Source organism: Cydia pomonella, chromosome 20, assembly GCF_033807575.1.
Source record: "Cydia pomonella isolate Wapato2018A chromosome 20, ilCydPomo1, whole genome shotgun sequence".
Taxonomy (NCBI): domain Eukaryota; kingdom Metazoa; phylum Arthropoda; class Insecta; order Lepidoptera; family Tortricidae; genus Cydia; species Cydia pomonella.
Genome location: NC_084722.1, coordinates 10,717,584 through 10,740,858, shown reverse-complemented (window position 1 = coordinate 10,740,858; position 23,275 = coordinate 10,717,584). Strand labels below are relative to the sequence as shown.

General features: G+C 38.6%; 2 protein-coding genes across 2 annotated transcripts; one reads left to right on the top strand and one right to left on the bottom strand.

Annotated features, from left to right (window-relative positions):
* Positions 1-450: 450 nt before the first annotated feature.
* On the bottom strand, positions 451-6,525 carry LOC133529398 (histone deacetylase 8-like). Its single transcript, XM_061867102.1, has 8 exons — positions 6,365-6,525; positions 6,076-6,265; positions 5,649-5,790; positions 5,368-5,474; positions 2,977-3,169; positions 2,434-2,606; positions 1,104-1,304; positions 451-1,012 (listed from the first exon to the last, which is right to left on the bottom strand). The coding sequence occupies exons 1-8, from the start codon at positions 6,455-6,457 to the stop codon at positions 834-836; spliced, it is 1,278 nt and encodes a 425-aa protein (XP_061723086.1). The 5' UTR covers positions 6,458-6,525; the 3' UTR covers positions 451-833.
* A 10,009-nt stretch (positions 6,526-16,534) lies between these two features.
* On the top strand, positions 16,535-22,615 carry LOC133529358 (histone-lysine N-methyltransferase Set8). Its single transcript, XM_061867064.1, has 5 exons — positions 16,535-17,119; positions 17,491-17,590; positions 17,754-18,177; positions 18,844-19,034; positions 22,261-22,615. The coding sequence occupies exons 1-5, from the start codon at positions 17,110-17,112 to the stop codon at positions 22,466-22,468; spliced, it is 933 nt and encodes a 310-aa protein (XP_061723048.1). The 5' UTR covers positions 16,535-17,109; the 3' UTR covers positions 22,469-22,615.
* Positions 22,616-23,275: the final 660 nt, after the last annotated feature.

Here is a 23,275-nt window from a genome sequence, read left to right as displayed (position 1 = left end):
GAAAATTATTGATAATACGATGGAAATAGTACATTACGATACAAGTGCGAAAAGTGGGGAATTCGCAACGAGTGGCGATAAATTAAAACACAACCGAAGGGAGTGTACACTACACACACGACGACCGGTCTGGCCTAGTGGGTAGTGACAGTGACCCTGCCTATGAACCCCATGGTCCCGGGTTCGAATCCCGGTAAGGGCATTTATTTGTGCGATGAACACAGATATTTGTTCCTGAGTCATGGGTGTTTTCTATGTGGATACGTACGTATTTATCTATATACATATATATATCGTCGCCTAGTACCCTTAGTACAAGCTTTGCTTAGTTTGGGCCTAGATTGATCTGTATAAGATGTCCCCAAATATTTATTTATCTATCGGAGTTAACTGGAAGAGATCCCATACAGGGATAAGTTCGCCTTTATTGTATTCAATTAACTCTGTAACTGTGTTTCTCGTGTTTTTATTTCTTTCAACTGTACAAAAGTAATGATATCCCATCCAAAAGATAAATGTGAAATGAGAGCCAAGTTCAAAAAATTGAGATCTATACGAGTGCCAAGTTCTGTGCAGAACATCCTGAAATTTTAGTCACAAGAACATGCAACATTCTAAAATGAATTTATATAATAATTGCTTGTTTCTTGATACTATCACAATGTATGTTACTTAATAAGAAATATATATTTAATCTGAAATTTAAACAGACAATTATTTGCACAATGCATTAATTTCACTTGAGATGTTATATGATTTCCACAACGACGCATTATCGTAAATTAATATTGAACTTGGCTCTCATTTCACATTTATGTTTTTGATGGGATATTTTATTCCGTAAACGCATAGACGTCGTCAGTTGTCTTGTCTTCTCCAGCATCTAGTTTTGATTTCCTAATTTTTTCGAATAGTCTCCGATTTTGCCTGACTAATAAACTGTTTTCTGAGAGTTTGTCATGTGCTTCCTTCGGGACACATTTCTCCTTTTGTAAATGTGTGTTTAAATTACCTATAAGAAGAATTCAAAGATAAAAATCACATATAATTGCGTTAAAAAAAAATCATGGCTCATGAAATAAACAATATAATATTGGACGTACTCTGTATCCTCCCGACACATTCGTCCAAATACGTAGTATTATTGGCGTCTCTAGACGGCGTTGGTTGTATGGCCACGGTATAGTCGGGCCCGTACTGCGGCCAGTACCTATGTTCCGGAATGTTCTCATCTAGCGATACTCCGGTCACTACGGCCGTGAGACTCGTCCACAAGCGGGCGGCGTTAGCGTGATTGTAGCCACCTGCAAAACACATAAGGTACTCCCATTATTATCCTAACAACACAAATGTACAAATACAATTGAAAGGTACAAATGTTTAGAAGAAAGTGTAAAATGTTGCAAGCGCACAGAGGCTGCAGTGCAATCATGCAATGGCAGAGGTAGCGTAGCCGGGGTATTTTTCAACATGGTGATGATGGTTGTATGAAAAATATAGAGAAAGCACATTCACGTTTTCGACTGTGACAAGGACAAACAATCAAACAGTACGTTTATTTGTAAACACAGGTACATAATAGGTCTAGGTTATAGTAGCGTATCACCATGTTTTGCCATTAGGCATACAAATATTTAAGTCAACATGGCACAATCATAGCACTTTCTCTGCTACTCCTACTGAATGTGCCATATTAAGAGCATCTCGTTCGGTCATCTGCCGGCTCTACCATTTCATCTCTATATTTATTGTACCTCTATGTTTGAGTCTAATTATGAATGTCATCTTTCGGTCTTAACTTTTTTAACTAACAATCGTTGAACAAACTTTGTAATGGTATGTTGTAAAAAAAATTAAAACAATGATTCTGAGTTTGTACGCGTTATCGGCAAGTCTGATAACTTGTGTGAATCATATCAAAATAAAGAGTATAGGTATTGCCCGCGAGCCAAACACCGCCGTCTAGATATAAGTGGAATCCATCAACACAGATAACGTGTATAGATAAATACATACTTATATACATAGAAAATATCCATAACTCAGGAACAAATATCTGTGTTCATCGCATAAATAAATGCCCTTACCTGCATTCGCACCCGGGACCACCGGCCTGGATTCGAACCTACCCCCCCACTAGGCCAGACCGTTCGTCAATCTTTAACAACGAGATCAGTTACCTTCGCCAAGCAGGTGACGCACACTGCGCCATAATAACCGGAGGAAACGACCGAGTATAGATGAAAATTTCTAACATTGAGGATTTGTTTGTTGTTGAACGTTCACCAAGCAGCATGGTCGGCCTGCCAGCCTTGAGGCGCTCACGCACTTACAGTACCCGCTGCCGGGACGCACCACTGTACCGTCTGCACCACAATAGCCGGAGGAAATGACAGAGTATTAACAAATATCCTTAACATTGAGGTTACTTACCTCCACCTAACAGCATGGTCGGTCTCCCGGCTTCTAAGACACTGCTCACGCACTTACAGTACCCGCGTGCTGTGGCGCACGCGCCGCCGTGCGGGTCCAGCGCTAGTGCGTCTGCGCCGCATTGCACTACAATAGCGTCCGGGAAGAAATGGCCAAGTATTGATGAGAATACCCTGCAATGTTGAATATTTGCATTTAATTCAATTTTCCAAATTTCAACCTCTTTCCTCATAATTTTAAAGTCAGTATAGTAACGTGCGATTACTTCACAGTAATTGAAAAAGCTCTTATTTTCTGAATACACGCAAATTTAAAGGTGTGTGGAGCCCTGATCCGCATTAGACTGACTAGTGTTGGAACATAGGCCCAAAACACTCTTGTACAATAAGTCTTGTGGCAACCAATGGGGTGAATGTTGTAATGTACCTTTGTTAACATGAATCAAAATTATATCCTTTTTTAGAGTATCTGTCTGCCAGTCAGAAAATACAACTACAAATATTAATCCACAATGTAATTGAAAGTTACCATTTAAGAACTCACTTTCCAAACACATATTCTAAAGTGTCATCAGAATAGTAAGCACGTAGGGGTACATTGCAAGCATACCCCTTGCCTACCAGGTTCCCAATGTCATCAATATCTCCTGTTCCCGGGTAGAACCCAGGCTCAAACTTGTGGATGGACAGTGTAAACACTGACTTGCTTAGATTGTAAGCGTCTTGGACACCATTACCTTGAAAGGAAAAAGTGAGCTTGAAAGGAGTAGTAACATTTGTCCCCGCCCCACATGACCGCCGCCATACATGACACGGGGTCAAATACATGGGAATGATTTATATGAAATGATCCGGTCACACATTATATAATAGTTCTTACGAACAGATACTTATCTCTCAAAGAAAACGCAAATACCTATACCGTTTTAATATCTACACAAAAATACAATGGAGTGACCTTCAACACGCCGCTCCCCGCACCGCGCGCACGGGCGCAACGCTAGGGTTGCCGACGCTTAGAAATGATTTTACAAATAAGTACCTACTTTAACTAGATTCTTTAGAAGATATCTACCTACTTAAGTAGGTACAAATAAAAGTTTTATTTTAATGGTCAAACTAGCATTAGAACTTGTCATTAGCTGTATGAAAGGGTAGCGTAAAATAACTATGAGTAAGATAAGTAAGTAAATATTCTTTATTATGCACCATACAGTTAAAAAATACACCGAAAGCGAAATACAAGCTTAAGACTACCTACTTTTACCTAAGAACAGGCGGTCTTATCGCTAAAAATCGATCTCTTCCAGACAACCAAGACAAGAGATAAATCCCAATAACTAATTATAATATTCCGTTTATAAGTTTCATTCCGACGAGTGACTGCGAAACATTTTAAAAGGTTATATCTCCGTGCAGTAACCGCAATGTTTACGCCGTTTTATAAACCGCACAATGAACCCAGCAAAAGTTAATTGTAAAACTTCGTTTAAAACTTGATAGATATTTATGTTACACAATAAAGAAAAATTATTATTATATTATTTATTTCTGAGATTAAAATTATGGGTTTCTTAAAAAAAAGAAAGTAATGATAGAAATCATAAATATACATACATCGTATATCGTAATTAAAAAGAATAACGACAGGTGTACTTATATTGAGAATGTCTACTTATCCTATCTATCGGAAGAGCAAAAACGATTTTTTTTATTAGTTTTGTTATCTTTGCATCCTGGATGGATGCAAAAACTACACTACAAGCTACGTTATTTGTTCGTGACGAAGATATTTCTTCCGCATACATTTTGGCATAATCGAGCGCGCGTCCACGCGGCGTGCGTACGTGAGCGCGTGTGACAACCAACTGGCTTGCTTTTGTACCGTGAACTGGACGAGATTCGTAGGTATATATCCGAGCTCGTGCGGAGAGTTCCATAGGCCTGGCCCGGTGGGGATCAATGGGAACACACCGCTTGAAATGTAGCATTTTTTTTTGTCTAAGTATATTTGAAATTCTGATCAAAGACATTGAATAAATAAAGAACAGTGATATTTAAGTCAAACAAGACTTTAAACAGTTTTAGTACAGTAGTACTGGATCAGTACAAATTAATGATGCTAGGTAGTTTATTATTCGAATTTAAACTGTCGTGAGACATACTAACATTAAAATAATTCTACGGATTACACTCACGTATTTTGAAATGTGGCAATTTTTTGTAAATGTTTTATTTTAAATTAGCTACACCGATCTGGTAAAATTGTATTGAGACCAAACAACATGTTATAAAACTGTACCATCTTATGTAAACATACAATTTATGGCAAATAAATGAAATGACAGCCAGTGTATGTATGAATGTGGTGGCTGCCCAGCTAAATGAAACATTTCTATCTATCTAGCAACATCAATAACATTTTTTTTATACTACATCAATGGCAAACCAGCACACAGTCCACCTGATAATAAGCAGTATGCATGAAACTCCAGAGGAGTTACATGCGCGTTGCTGACTCGTATCACTCCACACCCTTATTGAGCTGTGGCAAAATTTTCTCACCGGCAGGAACACAACACTATGAGTAGGGTCTAGTGTTATTTGGCTGCGGTTTTCTGAAGGTGGAGGTACTTCCCCAGTTGGGCTCTGCTCTAGATCTGGAATGACATCTGCTGTGCTGTGCCCTACCACACAAAGCGAGATGACATTCACAATGCCCATACCTCTCTTCTGGACAAGGGCGTACCCGGGTCCACTACTTAGTAACAAGCAAGCAAATGTGAAGAGATGGACAAAACTTTATTTGTGTAAGTAGTAAGATATTAGCTGTTAGGTTGAATAATTACAAATTAGTAACCTAATAGGATAGATGAGTTTTAAGTATAATAGGTATTTTGTGTAGTGCACAGAATTTACCTTCAAGAATATTTACCATGATGTACATCTAAGTCTATGTACAGGACTTTAGGGAACTTTTCTCTCAGATATTCTATACCAAGTACTATGTCATTCACATAGCAGAAGCCTTCAGCACCATGTCTGGAAATGTATAAATTAATAATTTTAAAATATTGATATAATTAAGGTAATTTAATCTAGTCAGAAATGGTAAACCTGGATTTGACAAATTTTGTGGATAAATAGTATTACACAAGTTTGTATAGAGATATATGTGGAGATATGTTTGAGCTTTTGAGTATGTGTAAGTTTTACCTATTGGCATGATGCCATCCTCCACACCAGTTTAAAACAGTTTTTGCTAAGCCTAAAGTGAGGCATCGGGCCGCTGTGATGGTTCCACCTGCCAGGGTTGACACCAATTTAGTCATTTTTGACACTGGTGGACAGTCATATCCTGTAGAGACAAAAGGTGAATTAAACCACAAGCAAAATTATATACATAAACTAAATACCCAAGCAAATGTTTCAGAAAAATATTGACTATGGAAAACTACCATTTAAAAGTTAGTCTCATAAAAGTTCAACTCATAATTTTATCCTTTACATTATGACCTCTTATACTCTTAATAATACACTGGGCCAATGTTAGTTAGATTAAAGCATTATAAACACAACAATCCATTTAGTTAATTATGGTAATTGCTGTAATTATCATTAAAAATACAAGAATGTAATTTACCAATGCCTAACTCTTCATCCACAGTAGTCGTCATATATTCGTCATCTATTTCTGTGAAGGTCTTTAAATGGTTTAAATACAAATCGGAATGAAATCTCATTAAGTCTGCATGAACCGCTGGTTTTGATCGAACCACTTTAACGTGCTGTAGTAGACCATATGCTGTAATCAAGCTGTGTACCATAGAAGCCTGAAAAATAAAAATAGAAGTTGTGTATAATACAAATAGCGTAATAAAATCTACTGAATCTAGTATTTTAGGGAAGCACGAAGTATAAAAACAACTTACACGACCGGGTACAGCTGGAAGGCGATCACATTCTTGGATTAAATTTTCGTCCCATACGTAGCAAACATTTTTAGAATTCATGTTTATTTCCATATCACACAAATTTGTCAAAACAGAATTAAATAACGCAAACACGAAACATGACAATGGTCAATGAAACATAAATGGTAGGATCGTATATTTTTTTTTTTTTTTTTTTTTTCTATGTATGGACTTGAAGGCGGTGTTGCCCATAGCCAACGTCAAGTAAAAGGGTGGGAAATAAACGCGGAAAGGAATAAAGGATATTCGGAATTTGGAAAAAGTGGTCAGGTCAGGTATGCTCAATAAAAAAAATACAATGTGATAAATATACTTAATATTATAAAATACTATACTTTAATGTTATAATGGAAGATGAACCAAGCTAAGATGTTATATAAATCGGGGTTAATAAGCAAGGAAGGAATGTCTATTGGAAAGGGAATATGTTTAGATTGTAAAGTTTCCATAAAAACAGTGCGATCGTATAAGGGACAAGAAAAGAATATATGGTTAATATCAGCCTCATCAGCACCACAGTCACATTTAGGGTCATTTATAAATTGAAATCTAGCAAGATCAGAAGGAGCAGATGTATGGCCCAATCTCATGCGTGTTAAACATGATATTTCACGTCTTTTAAAGTTTTTATTGTAAAACCACGGCTTTATAGGGATGTCGCTTTGAATCTTAAAGTAATAACTTCCTGATTCCAGGCTGCTCCAAAACCAAAAGAACTCCCAGGCTAGCCTGAGATATCTTTTGGGGAGCAAAAGAAGATCATGGCAATAGTTTTTATACGGAAATATATCACCAGAAGCAACAGCATCTACGGCCAGACGATCAGCCTTCTCATTTCCGGGAATTCCACAATGACTTGGCACCCATACAAAGTTTACAGTAAGCCCTTTCTTTTCGCATTTTAACAAGAGTTCTCGGATATCATATAACAAAGGGAAATTATATGCCATTTTAAAAGGTGACTTTAATATAAGTTGGAGGCAACTTTTAGAATCTGAAAAAATTACACATTTATTTAAATTAAACATGCAAACGTACTCAACAGCTTTATAAATACCAAATAGTTCTCCAGTAAATACCGAAGACTCTGGAGGGAGTTTAATTTTTTCTACAACATTATACTGGTGATGAAATACACCAACCCCAACACAACTATTTGTAGAAAGTTTTGATGCATCTGTGTATATGTGATGCCAACCAGACCAATTTTCGCCCACTAAGTTGTTAAATACAGGTTTTGCACTTATTATATGCTTAATAATATTGGAGTCTAGAATAACTTGTGGAGAGATAGTCAAAGAGTCAAAGTCTTTCTCGTATATAGGAAGGGAAATATATCTGACAGTAGGAGAAGACAGAGACTTAAATTTAAGGTAGCTATTAATTATACAAGGAGGAGTTCTATTACGCCAATATGGAGATGTCTGTATGTGATCATAAAGAGTCAATAATTTTGTGATCAGAGGATGTGATGAAAATTGCATAGTCCTAAAAATGAATCTGTCAGATAAAAATTGACGTCTTAAATGCGTAGGTGGGTCAACACACTCCACTTGCATAGCATTAGCAGGACTGGTTCGCATAGCACCAAGGATTGTCCTAAGTGACTTATTCTGTATGACATTGAATGCTTTAAAGGCTTCTTCTGTACCCGGTGTTAAAAGAAAAGAACCGTAATCAACAACGCTTCTTATAACTGAATTATAAATAAGCTTCAAATAGAAAGGATGGCTACCCCACCATACACCAGCTAAGCATCTCAATATGTTTAATGAGCGTTCGCATCTACCTTTAACATAATTGGAATGACCCTTGGTGGACAAATTGTAGTCTAAAACAATTCCTAAGTATTTAACTTCTTCGCAAAAGGAGATTGCAGATCCACCATAAGATAAATTTTCATGAACAGTTTTTTTTCTTGGAGAAAATAGAATCGCCGAGGTTTTCGGAACTGAAAGGTCTAACCCATTATTATTTAAAAATACATTTAGTTCCTTTAAACTAGCATTTATATGCTCGCAGGCCTTCTGTACTGATCTATTTCTAGAGTAAAGAACTATGTCATCGGCGTATTGTATAATAGATATATAATCTGGCAAATTAGAACTAAGGTCGTATGTATATACATTAAAAAGTAAGGGGCTTAACACAGAGCCCTGTGGTAGTCCTTTCCAAACTGTCCTGTATAATACTTTATCATCTAAATCTAACTTGATCGACCGTTCATAAAACATAGCAGCAATAATATTGCATAAGCGTTCAGGCACTCCCAAGAGGAACAATTTATTTACAAGAATTGATATATTTACATTATCGTAGGCAGAATTGATATCTATAAAACAAGCTACTACATATTCGCGTTTTGAAAAGGCTAAAAGAATATCAGAAACTAATAAACTAACACAGTCTAATGTGCTTCTACTTTTGCGAAAACCATATTGAATATCAGGTAATAATTTCTTACTTTCAATAAACCACTCCAACCTATTTTTAACTAAATGTTCTAAAATCTTAATTAAAACAGAAGATAACGCAATTGGACGATAAGAGTTTGGATCATTACGGGGTTTATTCGGTTTGAGAAAGGGTAACACTAACTGTATTTTCCAATTTGGTGGAATGTCGCATGTCAAAAATATTGAGTTGATAATATTAAGAAAGTAACCTAGAATATTGTCACTAGAATGGGTCAAAAAGGAATATGGAATACCGTCGCATCCTGGTGCAGAATCCTTCACATAAGATAGCACATTCTTTAGTTCCAACAATGAGAACGGACTGTTAAAACGCTGCAAGTTATCGTTATCAGTATTAGACGAGGGAGACGGTTCCAGACACACGGGAAATGGGGCAAATGGAGGAGCTAGTCTATCTAAAAAAAATTCAGCTACTGCATGATCAAGTTTGATGCCACTATTTTCTACAAAAGCTCCTCTAAACATTCTAACTTTCCTCCAAACTTCTGACGGGTGAGTACTGGGGCTTAAGGATGCACAAAAAGACCTCCAACTGTCAACTTTCTTCTTCTTCAAAAACTGCTTTGTTTCTTTTGAAGTAACTAAGAAGGAATTAAAGTTCTCTTCGCTCATGTTATTATTATACATTAACTCAATTTGTTTTCTCTTTTTAACAGCTTCTGAACATTCGGAATCCCACCATGGAGGACTGGGAATGTTAAATTTAGAGGGCTTCTTACGTGGAAATACTTCATCAGCTACATTAATTATAAATTTAGCAAAAGCATCAGAAGATTTGAACAAATGTTGCCGAGATACATTGGGCAATTCTCCCAACCTCTCATCCATATGTTTGCGAAACTTATCCCAATCTGCATTTTGAAGTTTATATGCCAACAGTGGAGATCTTTTAAGTAATGGTTTATTTTTGAAAGGAAAAGATATGACAATTGGAAAATGATCACTACCATAGGAGAGTGGAAGTACCTCCCACAGTAAAGAGTGTGCAATGGAAGAGCTACAAATGGATAAATCTAAGGCACTAGGATTCTCATTGGGAGCAGACCGACGAGTAGGAACACCAGTATTCAATATGCATAAATTATAATAATCAGCTATGTCTATTATTTCCTCTCCTAAACTGCTTGAGTTGTAACACCCCCAAGCAGGGTGATGGCAATTAAAATCTCCTAATATTAAACATGGAGTAGGAAGAGATGATATGATATTTCTTACTTCACTAAGTATGGTGAGTGAGGGATGAGGTATGTACACTGAAACTATGCAAATGTTATCTACAAGTGCTGAAATTATGGAAAAATCATGATTATGTGCTAATGGAACATGAGTGAAATGAAATGATTTTTTAACAAGTATGGCTACACCACCGTGCCCATCTGACCTATCTTCACGGAGGCATGCATAGCCAGGAATTCTGAAACATGACTCAGACCGAAGCCATGTTTCAGATAGGGTAATAACAAATGGATCATATTTCTTAATTAAATGTATTAAATCACTTTTTTTATTGTTGATACTGCGACAATTCCATTGCAGGATTTTGGAATTGTTGGCCATTATTGGAGGAAACATGAGAAGGACTGGTAATGTGTGCAGCGTTGGACGGTTCTGAATGATTTTTATGAAGATTAATGCTTAATAGTTGAATAAGTTCTAATATGAGGTCATTGGTAGTTTTATTGTTAGATTGTGGCACAATGGCACAACCATTTCCGGAGGGAGATGGCATGTTATAATCTTTAGCTAAATTGTAATGTGAGGCAGTGTCAAAACCTTTTTGGGATTTTGGCAAGCTGCGAGGCTTCAGAAAGACTGTTTTTTTATATGAATGAGTAGTTGTGCCTGTATTATTATTATTTCTAGTTGTCTGGGTCGGTAGAGATGTTGGAGTGGTTATAACCACATCTGCATAAGGTTTCGTCACAGGAGGATGCAATTTTATCGCTTCTGTATATGAAATAGCACTTGTGGCCATAGTAAGCTTTATATTTTTCTGTCTTTCATACTCCGGACAGCGAGACTTATTTGTAGCAAAGTGAAGGCCAGAGCATAGGCAACAAGAAGCACAATCCTCTTCAATAGTGCAAGAGGACCCAGTATGACTCTGTCCACACTTGTAACACCGGGGTTTAGATCTGCATTGAGCCTGTGTGTGACCAAACCGGCAACAGTTGAAGCACTGGATGGTTGGATATACATATAAATCTACTGGCAGAGCGTTATAACACATAAAAATGCGTTTTGGGAGAACCTGGCCATCAAATGTTAGAACAACTGTTTGTGATGGCTTCCAGACTGGAGAACCATCCACCATGACTTTATAATTAATCCTCCTCAACTTTAAGACTTCACCACAACCTACTGGAACACTGATGTTTTCCTTCACCTCATCCAAAGACATTTCAGATGGAACACCTTTAACTACACCCATTTTAATAACATTAAAGGATGGAATGAATGCTTTATATCTATTCTCATTCAGTCGACTGTCTTGCAGAAATTGGTTGGCATCCTCATATTTTGAAAATGATAGTGAGACTCTATTGCGACCTATACGCTTAACACTGCCATTTACAATGTTTTTAAAATGATTGCGTTTTAAAAAGTTGCCAAAAGCAACTGAATGTATAGAAGTGCCATCGCTGGGAGATTCTTGTTGCTTCTGTACATGTACAATGTATGGTGAACAATCTGAATTAATATATTGTTTCCTAGCTGTGGGCTGTGAGGTGATAACATCAGCAGGAATCGCGGCTGGGGCCGGGGCCGGGGCCGGAGCAGGAGCAGGGGCAGGAGCTGTAAGTGGAGCGTGAGAATGTCTACTATCATTATTATGGTTTATGGAAACCTGACAATCGCAATCATCTTTGATAGATTCCCTATCCCTATTTTTATCTTTATTATGTCGCTTTTTTTTATTGCAATGACGACATATCTTCCTTGATGCTGTCCTTCGTTTCCTAGCCACAGAGGATATAGAGCTATCTGTATCCACGCTGTGATATTCCATCATTTCTTTATCAGATTTATTATTGTAGTCGATCGTGATTGTATGGGAAACCGGAGGACAACCTCCCCCTGGGTCATGCGGATCATCGTCGTCACCGCTCATGGCGGTGAAAAATGTACAAATAACTTACCTAGGTGATGAATGTATATATACAAAATATAATAAACTAACTACTAATGATATTTACAAAGTATTTACACAGAGTGGACCACTATTAACACAAAAATTATTTAAAATTTGTTAAATGTAAAAAAAGACGCGCGCACAGGTCGAAGTTTCCCGCCCTTTTTCCTAGGATCGTATAGATATAGATTTTGGTATAGATGTGCTCAAAGAGCATATAATCACTACGTTCTGGATGTGCTCAGTGTTGTCACATACAATTTTAGCGAAATGGTAGAACAGGGTGCAAAAATAGGTAGAAATGGGTAGAGTTTAAAATGAAAAATAGGTAGATCTACCACTCAATAGAAGTACATTTTTATGATTAAAAATGTGTATAAAATGTTTTGAATTATTTATAAGTTTTTAATATTGTGACGTTAGTACACGTGTTTATTAAAGAAAATTAAACAAAAGTTAGGATTTCCATTGTTTGTAGGTAATAAACCTGCTTGTATAATCTGTTTCTTTGGCAAGCTTTCATTAAATCGAATTGAAATTCGGTAGAAATTAAGTAATGTTCCGTCACATGTATTGAGAATTGCTTACAATTGTACCATTTTGAAAAATAGGCAGATTTCAGGCTGAGGGAGGAAGATAGGTAGAACGCAGGCAAAATAGGTAGATCTACTGAAAATTTGGTAGATGTGACAACACTGGATGTGCTATACCGCGTGCGCTGGTGAGGTAGAACCATAGAAATAGGAAGCGAAGCTACTGACATGTCTCTGGGTAGAACAACATACGCAATGCGACAAAATTAAAAACACGTTTTAACATTCATGACAACATACCAAAAGCAACCTACGTAATTTGCTCGGGTTATTAGTTGCCCACCATAAGAACGGTGGGCAACAAAAAACATCAAGGACAAAGAATAATAGCGCTTTCTCTGCTAATCTGCTTTCTATCAGTCACACATATGTGTAACACATAATATATTATATTAAATATCATTAGTATGACTGCGATAACATACTAGTAAGTGGAGGGCGTCGCGTCGCGATGCTAATCAAATGTGTGCTTGGTTACTTGCTGGTTACGGATTATCTGATTATTTAAATCCTTATCTTTCTGTTGATGATCGCAGTATCTCTATCTGCTTCGTCGCTAATAGGGTTGTTTCCAATTTTTTGAAACGCTTGTATTACGTTCTATATTAACTAAAAGTTGCCCTAAAATCAGTGGCGTAGCATAGGTCACTCGCACCCGGTGCGGATCCCAAATTTGCCGCCCTCTTATTTTTGTCATCCATTATAAAAAATTTGGGCATGGTGTAAAAAGAGTACTTTTATTAGTTTTATTGAATAATTTATTGAATTGAAAAGTGAAATTAACATTTTTTGACATAGAATAGAAGGTAGAATATCACTTAGAAACATTACAGAGAAAACTTAATAGAATAATCTGAATAATGGAGAAATCGCCTACTTCACGAACGCTATTTTACGCACGAGTATCATTCTAATGCAGCAATTCGCTAATTCGCAAGCTTGTTTTTATATCTTGCTTTTTACTCAAAGTCATGTGAAACGACGGTCTATCATTATATCATTGCCGTATTACGGTGAAGTACAAAGAATGCGTAAGGAGACATTTATTTAAAATAACATTGAAACGAAATAAGTTTCCTAAATAATAGTTATTGAGAAACCTTGTGCTTGCATCACCCATGCATAGAACCTGCATAGGTACCCGGATTTGGTAACAAAAAAAATGACGAAAAAAACACTGGAAGAAATTAACTTTTTTTTTATACATTAAATTAAAAAAATTTTTTTTTTAACTGACACCTCCGCAGCGCCGCCCCCGGCAAAGTGCCGCCCGGTGCGGACCGCACCCTCCGCCCCCCCCCCATGCTACGCCACTGCCTAAAATTCAACTTTTATGCTAAAAACGGCTTTAAATATGTTAAATTAACAAAATATATTTTGACAGATGCTTTCGCGCCCAAAACGCTCTTTGAAAATTGTGTGACGTCACAGTTTACGGTTTGACACATAACTACATACACACGTAGAAGATACGAACTGTCAACTGACATTTGTCATTTGTTGTTTATCGCCTAACTGTCAACAGTGTCAATCCGAGAGTTGTGACGTCATCCTAATCTTCAAAGACGTTTCGAGTTGGGTCACGTGACGTGTGCCAGAAGATATTTTAAATTAAATATTTACTAAAATATGGTCATTACAGGTCCCCTAAAAGTAGTTTAACATGTTCTTATAATCCAAAAGAATTTATTGGGATACTATTCTGCCCTAAGATTTGTAGATGGAAACAACCCTATTATTGCCTCGCCGTTACCAGGGCGCCACCGTCCTTCATCTGAGGGTGAAATATTATTAGTTAAGGTCTGTCAGTAACGTCATGGAGACTCTGCATTATAACATAGTCAGTAAGTCACTAATGTCCCGGAGATCATACACTTTCCACTAGTTGAGGAAATCCACTTTTGCGTACGCCTTACAAGGTTGGGGACACCAACACCGGCGCATGCCCTCGTTGGGTTGGGGACACCAACACCATACACGGTCCGTTTCAACCGATTGAGGAAAAGCTCTCCTGCGTACGCCTCATATTAAGGTTGGGGACACCAACACCAGCGCACGCCCTTGTTGGATTGGGGACACCATCACTACAGTCCGTTTCAACCGATTGAGGAAAAGCTCTCCTGCGTACGCCTGATATTAAGGTTGGGGACACCAACACCGGCGCACGCCCTCGTTGGGTTGGGGACACCATCACCACAGTCCGTTTCAACCGGTCGAGGACATCACAGTCAAGTTACGCGGACAAACATTCTATAGTTCTCTTGGAGGGTCTTTAGTATCAAGAGTCATAACAGATAAATATCAGACAAGGCATAAGTATAAGGGCGACATTATGGGAATTCTATTTATAGACTCTTACAAATACTAATTAGGTAATTAAGGATTATAATTAGTTATAATTTGGCATTGACTCGGGTTCTTGAATTCGATGATAGATAAAACAATTGGTGACAGTTAACTTTACACTCTTTACAGTATAATAATTAAAAATATTACAAAAACCTTAAATACTAAAATAAAGTTGAATTAGTTACAGTGCACGATACTGCCAAAATAGCCAAGAGATTTTCGTCGATGACTAAAAGTTACAGAAACTCTTGTTTACGTAAATTATATAAAAGCCAAAAAAATTAAAATAAAAACAAAATGAATGAAGATAAAAGTAAGACACTAAATACAAACAAAAATAAAAGAAATAAAAAGACTTCGCCTTTGCAGGAAGCGAACCCGGAACACTTGCTTAGCAGCCGAGTACTTGAGCCTCTAGTCCAAATCGTCTTATGACACTGTGGCGAAATTGCAGTACGTATCCTCCGCAGTGTTATTCCGGGAGTTTTTGTTTAAATTTTCAGAAACGAATCCGACAGGAAGGGCGTTCCCGTATGCTGTGAACAAAGTGTCGCACAGTGAGTGTGAATAACACTTTAATATAAAATCCTTCCATGATCACAGAGTGACATCAATAAAGCGGATTGATCAGCCGGTACACTTACCCCGTGACTAATTCTGGAACTCACACGCACAAATATCACAACAAACTACAATCGATACTATTATGGTCTACGATGTCCGTAAAACTACATGTTTAGGGCCGCTGTGCCCCGAGGCCTTTTGGCGCAGACATTAGCTGAGCCACTTTCCCTTTCAATTAGTTTGTAAGCTTTATTGTGTACTTTTATTATGTACCTATATTTAAACTTTTTGAATAAACGTCTTTATTATTATTATTATAATATAATGAGTAAATATCAGACCAAGCGTACTTAACTTGCAAGAGATAAGCTGTCGTTGTCTCCGTAATCCGACGTCAGCACTTAACTAATATACTTTATAACACTACTGACTGATCACTATGGCCGCAGGCAAAATGGCCGAGTGCCTGGTTGCGTCGGAAGGTCAAGAATATTCTCCTACCCACTAATAAAAATATAATTAATGTTGCCGACTTGTCGTCATATCTACCTTACACTGTCCGACTAGACTGGAATTGGAACTCGACTCACATCGATATCTGTCCCAGGGGGCCAACCGCGAAAACCGAAATTCGCAGATTGCTGGGATTTTTCTCTTTTACTCTTACTAAGACGTAATTAGAATGACAGAGAAAATGCCCGCAATTAACGATTGAGTTATAGCCCTGAGGGCCTACCGCGAACCACGTACGACGTGTTGCCTCCCTATCACACTTACGCACGAATTAACAAGTGCGACAGAGAGACAACACGTCGAACGTGGTTCGCGGTAGGCTCTCTGGCTCCAAAGAACCAAGGACACCCATCAGGGGACCTACCACGAAAACCGAAATTCGCAAATTGCGGAGATCTTTTACTCTCACTATGACGTAATTAAAGTGACAGAGAAAAACACCCGCAATTGACGAATTTCGATTTTCGCGGTTATAGCTCTTTCAATAAAAAGGCGGGAGCAAATTTTTTTTACATGTTAATGTTACCAGTAATATAAATTATCAAAATTTGTTGATAGGTACGGCCTGCCAGTACTAAAGTAAATACTCTTCAATGAATAGAAGTGTCTGACAAAGAACAGCTGCCTTTATTTAGTTCATCGTTACGAGCGTTTGCATATTGTTTATGGTGAATACAATTTCATTAGATATCATTGGTTAAAATTTCATTTTGATAGCCAATGAAAGAAAAGGTAATAGTAAAACGAAAACAAGCGTCCATTTTCTTTCTCCTGTAGCTTCTGTATCTTGAGTCAGTTTTTAAAAGAAATCTAATTATAATTAATAAATGGCGAAGACACAAAGCCATCCTAAAGTTTGAAGAAGTATATTGTAGGTAACAATATCTGCATGTTCCGCTCGTGACAAGAACCAGATGATGATTGATCACATGAAGATTTCCCGCGATCATATCATGACAAGGTCTATTACCAAACATTCGTAACACGACGCTGCCTCAGCATTGCGTCTGATAAGACCAGTTCTCTGACGGTCTTTTGGGGTCTTTCTGTTGCGTCTGTTAATCTTTGAAGGACATGGTTCGAGGTTAGTATAATTTTACATAACTATTAGAGGTCCAGGGTTATATTGTAATCTAGCTTTGTTCACAGTATGCATCTAAAAATCTATTGGTGGCACTTATCAAAATAAAACATGATCAGCATCATGGAAACCTTGAGGTTATTTTGACTGTCTTTTTTTCTGATTATCCTTGACATGAAATTAATATTTTTTATATATAAATGAAATCTTATTAATATTTTTTTATCTATTACCCTCTTCTTAAAAATTATATACCTTTCTAGTTTTCATATTATAACCTTTAAAAGAATCTTTAAATTATATGTCAACTGATAAAACCATATCTTGTTTCTTTTGGATGGTCCTTGATAAAAACTTCACAAATTGTGTTCCAGCCAATACTTTGGCCACCCAGGAGGGTGTAAAGACCCCTCATCGCATTGAGTTATGTGAGCACCAGCCTGTCAGACCTACCCGTACCTATAGAAAGCGCAGGTAACTGAGGCTTTATTATTATTTATTTAATTAATATTAACTTACTATAACACTATATTATACTATGCTAATTATTCTAACCAGCTAGATTATTATTGACTGCATGAGATTATTATAATTAATTTTAGACATATTATAATAATTAATTTTCATCCTATTACAGGATTATAGCTGCCACACCCACAAAGACTGAGAATGTAGAAGTGAAATCTGAACCAAAAATAAAGAAAATTGATGTAAAATCCAAACCACTGAAAAATTGTAACGGGTTCACAAACATGACCAACGGACTCAGTGTGCGTTCCCGAGCAGCTCGGGCCGCCGCCCGTGCCGCAGAAAGCCACAAACTAACTGAATATTTTAAGGAAGAACTAAAGAGTCCTAAGGTTGAACGTCCTCCTACACCCAAAGATATAGAAAAGACTGTCAAAGTAGAACCTAAAATCACAAATGGAAATTCAAATCATAAGCTAACGGAGTATTTCCCTGTGAGACGTAGTGTTAGGAAGACTTCTAAATGTGTGATGGCAGAGAAGATGAGAGATTTGGAACGGGCTGTGAGAGAACAAAGAGAAGATGGGCTGGCGGTGATTTTTTTTTAATATTATCTAATTATATGTATTTAAATAATTTGTTATTTAATTATCTTCTTAAAATCTGAATTTGTGAGCTACTACAATATCTAGATATTCTCCATTAATATAGATTACGAAAAATGAATACATATTTACTTTTAATAATCTTTTAAGAATCAAAAGTTTAATTTGTATTACAAAACACAGGCATTATAATTTTATTTTACTGTAATTTTTGAAAAGTATAATTATTATAAGTATCTGTTTTATTCCGTTAACATATCACAGGAAATGATATTAAGATAAGGTGTTGCTCTAAATGAGCAATTGAGCACTGACCTATATTTTAAAGTTACTTGATAGACACTAAATGTTTTGTTGTTACAGTAGTGTAAAATTGACATTATCATACTTTGTTTATCCCCTCATCTATCTCAGCACAAAAAAATACAATCCATTATTAGGCGGATCCACACAGCGAACATACGGAAAACGCGCGCCCCGCCTCGGCCGAGGCACGTCTACACTGGCCGGTTTGTGCGTAAGTAAATTGCCTTGCGCGTATGTTCGCTCTGTGTGGACCCGGCTAATGACTGTACTACTAAAGACTAAAACAAATTACAAATTTAGTGACTTAGATTAGAGTCTAATTTACGAAAACTTGCATTCTTTCTACAGGTGGCATATTTCGAAGGCAAAGGGCGCGGCATAATCGCGACGCGGCCCTTCTGCCGCGGCAGCTTCGTAGTGGAGTACTCGGGGGAGCTGGTGGGCGTGCAGGAGGCCCGCGAGCGCGAGCACATGTATGCGCAGGACCCCGAGGCTGGCTGCTATATGTACTACTTCAGACTGCAGGACCAACAGTATTGGTGAGTTATTTTAATCTACTCTGGCTGGTATGCTGCAAAGGCCATCACTGGGTGTATAGAAGAATGAAAGAATGGTGGATATGCAACATAAGATGGAGAGATACATTTTAAAAGCCTACGAAATACAGACCATACAAAAGGGTCAGAAGCGGACATCTTAGAGAGTGGAGATCGCTGGAGTTGCCCACAATAGTTATTTATGAAAAGAACCAATAAAAAGAATATTGAAATATGATAAATACACATAGTATGAACATTTTAAATGTTTAAAAAAAAAACGGTGATCAAAGCAAAATCCACAATGCTGAAGGATAGAGGCCAATACTTGTTACATTTTAACTGGAACACAGCTAGCTAGCAGAGCAGTAAAGTTGTATAAACATTGAGTGGGAGTCTTTAAAAGTCAGAAAAATGTTAGGGAAACTCGGATAATATGAAACATTTATACCTCGTTTTTTTTCTAATTTTACTAGTTAATTTTTTCCTCCTAAATTAAATCTTAGTAACTATGCACTGAATTATAGTTTTGTTTGCGTATTAATGTACTGCAATATTAGATATCATAGAAACCTTAGTATTTCGGAAGAAAAAGTTAATTACCATTACTTTTGAGGTTAGAAAAATTCAAATAAAAAAAATACAAATAAACGCTTTATCTATCTATTCTTAAAAAACCGGGGTATAATAGTTGACCTCTCCATTCTAACGCAATTTGTAATAACTTAAACACAATCCTTTGAAAAGCAATTAGTCTTTAACGATAATAGTACATTATTTTTATCTTAATTTATATTGTATTTTAATGTATGGAATTTATTTTCTGAATTAAAATTATTGAATATTGAATATTGTCGAGGCGCGGAAGTAGCTACTTGCTGGCTGAGGATTCGGTTTTGGGAGTCCGTTTAATTGAATCCGAAGACAGCAAGTTCCAGTCGAGTCATATGCTTTTCTCAAAAGTAGTACAAGAAATGAAAATATAACAGAAAATATTTTTTCTGCCCTCCGGGCGGAAAGTATCAACTTTGCTCCCGCTGCGCTAAACGAAGTTGCCGCTTTCCGCCTCCGTCGAGCAGAAAAATAGTATGTGTACCACGGGAGGAAACGTAGGACATTCCATCCCGCGTGATTGCCACCCTCGCCTTCGGCTTGGGTAACAATTTTACACGCGGCACGCAATTTCCCACTTTTCCTCCCTTGGGACACAAATAACTATAGAAGCAACGTTCAAACTATTGCAAAGATTTGCTTTGCCGCCTTTTTTTATCAAAAAATTAAAGAGTATTTCTCTGCCTAAAATACGCCAACCTATTTGAGACATTTCAGATTTGCCGATGACATTGTATTGTTCGCCGAGACCCTGGAAGAGCTTCAAGTCATGGTTGAAAGCCTTTACCATGCTTCTTTGAAGATTGGTCTTAAGATGAATATGTCCAAGACTAAAGTTATGACGAACATCTCTAGTGAATCGATTCCAACTATTATGGTTGGGAACGAAGTACTGGAGGTGGTCGAGCAATACGTGTATCTTGGACATATTCTATCTTTTGACAAAACACACCAACGGAAGGAGATCTCCAGGAGGATCCAGCTGGGTTGGGCGGCATTCAATAAACTGGCGGACATCCTCAAACCCGTTAACATTCCACAATGCCTGAAAACTCGCCTCTTTAACCAATGTGTCCTGCCCACCATGACCTACGGTGCCGAGACATGGACGCTCACTAAGGAGACTGTGCATAAAATTCGAGTGGCACAGAGAGCCATGGAGCGCGCCATGCTCGGCATCAAACTTCAAGACCGAGTGAGGAATGTCGAGATCCGACGTCGCACCAAGGTGCAAGACGTCGGACACGTCATTACCAAATTAAAATGGAGCTGGGCGGGACATGTTGCCAGGCAGAGTGATGGCAGGTGGGCCAAAATGCTAACGGAATGGTGGCCGCTTACAGACGAAAGGAGTGCCTGGCGTCCGTTGGCTCGTTGGGTGGACGACATTCGGAAGACTGCGGGTCACTTCTGGATGAGATTGGCTCGGGACCGGGATAAGTGGCGTACTAGAAGAGAGGCCTATGCTCAGCAGTGGGCGATAGAGGGCTGATATGATGATGATGATGATGATTTGAGACAGCTAAATAGTCGCGGTACCGTGTAATAATAAGGTACTGATCATCTGTTTGGCTGTTTAATGGACCTATGCCTTAATTTTATATGACCATGTCAACTTTTCTTAAGTTCGAAACTAACCTAATAAGGGTTATTTCCACTACTTACCACCAAGTTGTTATCAGTGGAAAACTACTGGGATTTTTTTACCAGTAGTAAAAGGTGGGAAAAAAATTCCCAGTATAGCTGGCACCAAATAGTTGTTAGAGTTCAATACTAATAAGTCCAGTAGAAATAGCATAGTATAACTACAGAGTACTTTAATAAATATTTATAAGTCGATTAGTGTTTCAGTAAACCGCCTTAAAAGTGATCAAAAATATTAAAACCGGTGCAAGTGTAAAAAATAAAGAGGGAAAATTAATGTGAGGATGAAATTAATCTTATTAGCCGGGTCGACACAGAGCGAGCATACGCGCGCGGCAATTTCCTCACGCACAATACGGCCACGGTGTAGACGTGCCTCGGCTGAGGCGACGCGCTCGGGCTAGGAAAACGCGCCTATTAATTGCATTAAATTAAATTAATTGGGACACATAAAACAATAAAAGTAGCAAATAATTGTATGTAAAAACGTTGTTATGTTGCGCACTAATGAAATTTAAAAATACTTCGTAGTTACTATTAAAATAAATAAACTATGACATGACTTACACTTATGAACAAAAACGCCAATTTCATAGGTAATGACCCAATATTTTTGATCACTTTTAAGGCAGTTTACTGAAACAGTAATCAACTTATAATTAAACTAATAACTAATTAACTTATAATTAATTCAACCGATAATTAATTATTGATTAAAGCAATAATTAATTATCTCTTAATAATTCATTTTCTATATTTAGGATGTATTTATTAGTATTGAATGCTAACAAAATTTTGGTTTTTCCCAGTAGTTACCACTGGGTCACAACTTGGTGGTAACTAGTGGATTTTTTAACAGGCAAAGTTTACTTTGCCGGACGGCATTTTTGAGTAAACGATGATTACATCTCTAATCATTTCTTTTTCTGACTAGGTGATATAAATCAGATTGTAATAAAGTTGAACATTGCAGTATCGACGCAACAGCAGAATCGGGCCGCCTCGGCCGCCTAGTGAACCACTCGCGCACCGGCAACCTGCACACGAAGGCGCTGTGGGTGGACCGGCCGCGCCTCGTGCTGCTGGCGGCCACGGACATCGCGCCCGGCGAGGAGCTCACCTACGACTACGGCGACCGCTCCAAGGAGTCGCTGCAGCACCACCCCTGGCTCGCGCTCTGACGTGTGACAGGTGAGAGTGTACAAGTACCTGACGCTACATACAACCTGCACACGAAGGCGCTGTGGGTGGACCGGCCGCGCCTCGTGCTGCTGGCGGCCACGGACATCGCGCCCGGCGAGGAGCTCACCTACGACTACGGCGACCGCTCCAAGGAGTCGCTGCAGCACCACCCCTGGCTCGCGCTCTGACGTGTGACAGGTGAGAGTGTACAAGTACCTGACGCTACATACAACCTGCACACGAAGGCGCTGTGGGTGGACCGGCCGCGCCTCGTGCTGCTGGCGGCCACGGACATCGCGCCCGGCGAGGAGCTCACCTACGACTACGGCGACCGCTCCAAGGAGTCGCTGCAGCACCACCCCTGGCTCGCGCTCTGACGTGTGACAGGTGAGAGTGTACAAGTACCTGACGCTACATACAACCTGCACACGAAGGCGCTGTGGGTGGACCGGCCGCGCCTCGTGCTGCTGGCGGCCACGGACATCGCGCCCGGCGAGGAGCTCACCTACGACTACGGCGACCGCTCCAAGGAGTCGCTGCAGCACCACCCCTGGCTCGCGCTCTGACGTGTGACAGGTGAGAGTGTACAAGTACCTGACGCTACATACAACCTGCACACGAAGGCGCTGTGGGTGGACCGGCCGCGCCTCGTGCTGCTGGCGGCCACGGACATCGCGCCCGGCGAGGAGCTCACCTACGACTACGGCGACCGCTCCAAGGAGTCGCTGCAGCACCACCCCTGGCTCGCGCTCTGACGTGTGACAGGTGAGAGTGTACAAGTACCTGACGCTACATACAACCTGCAC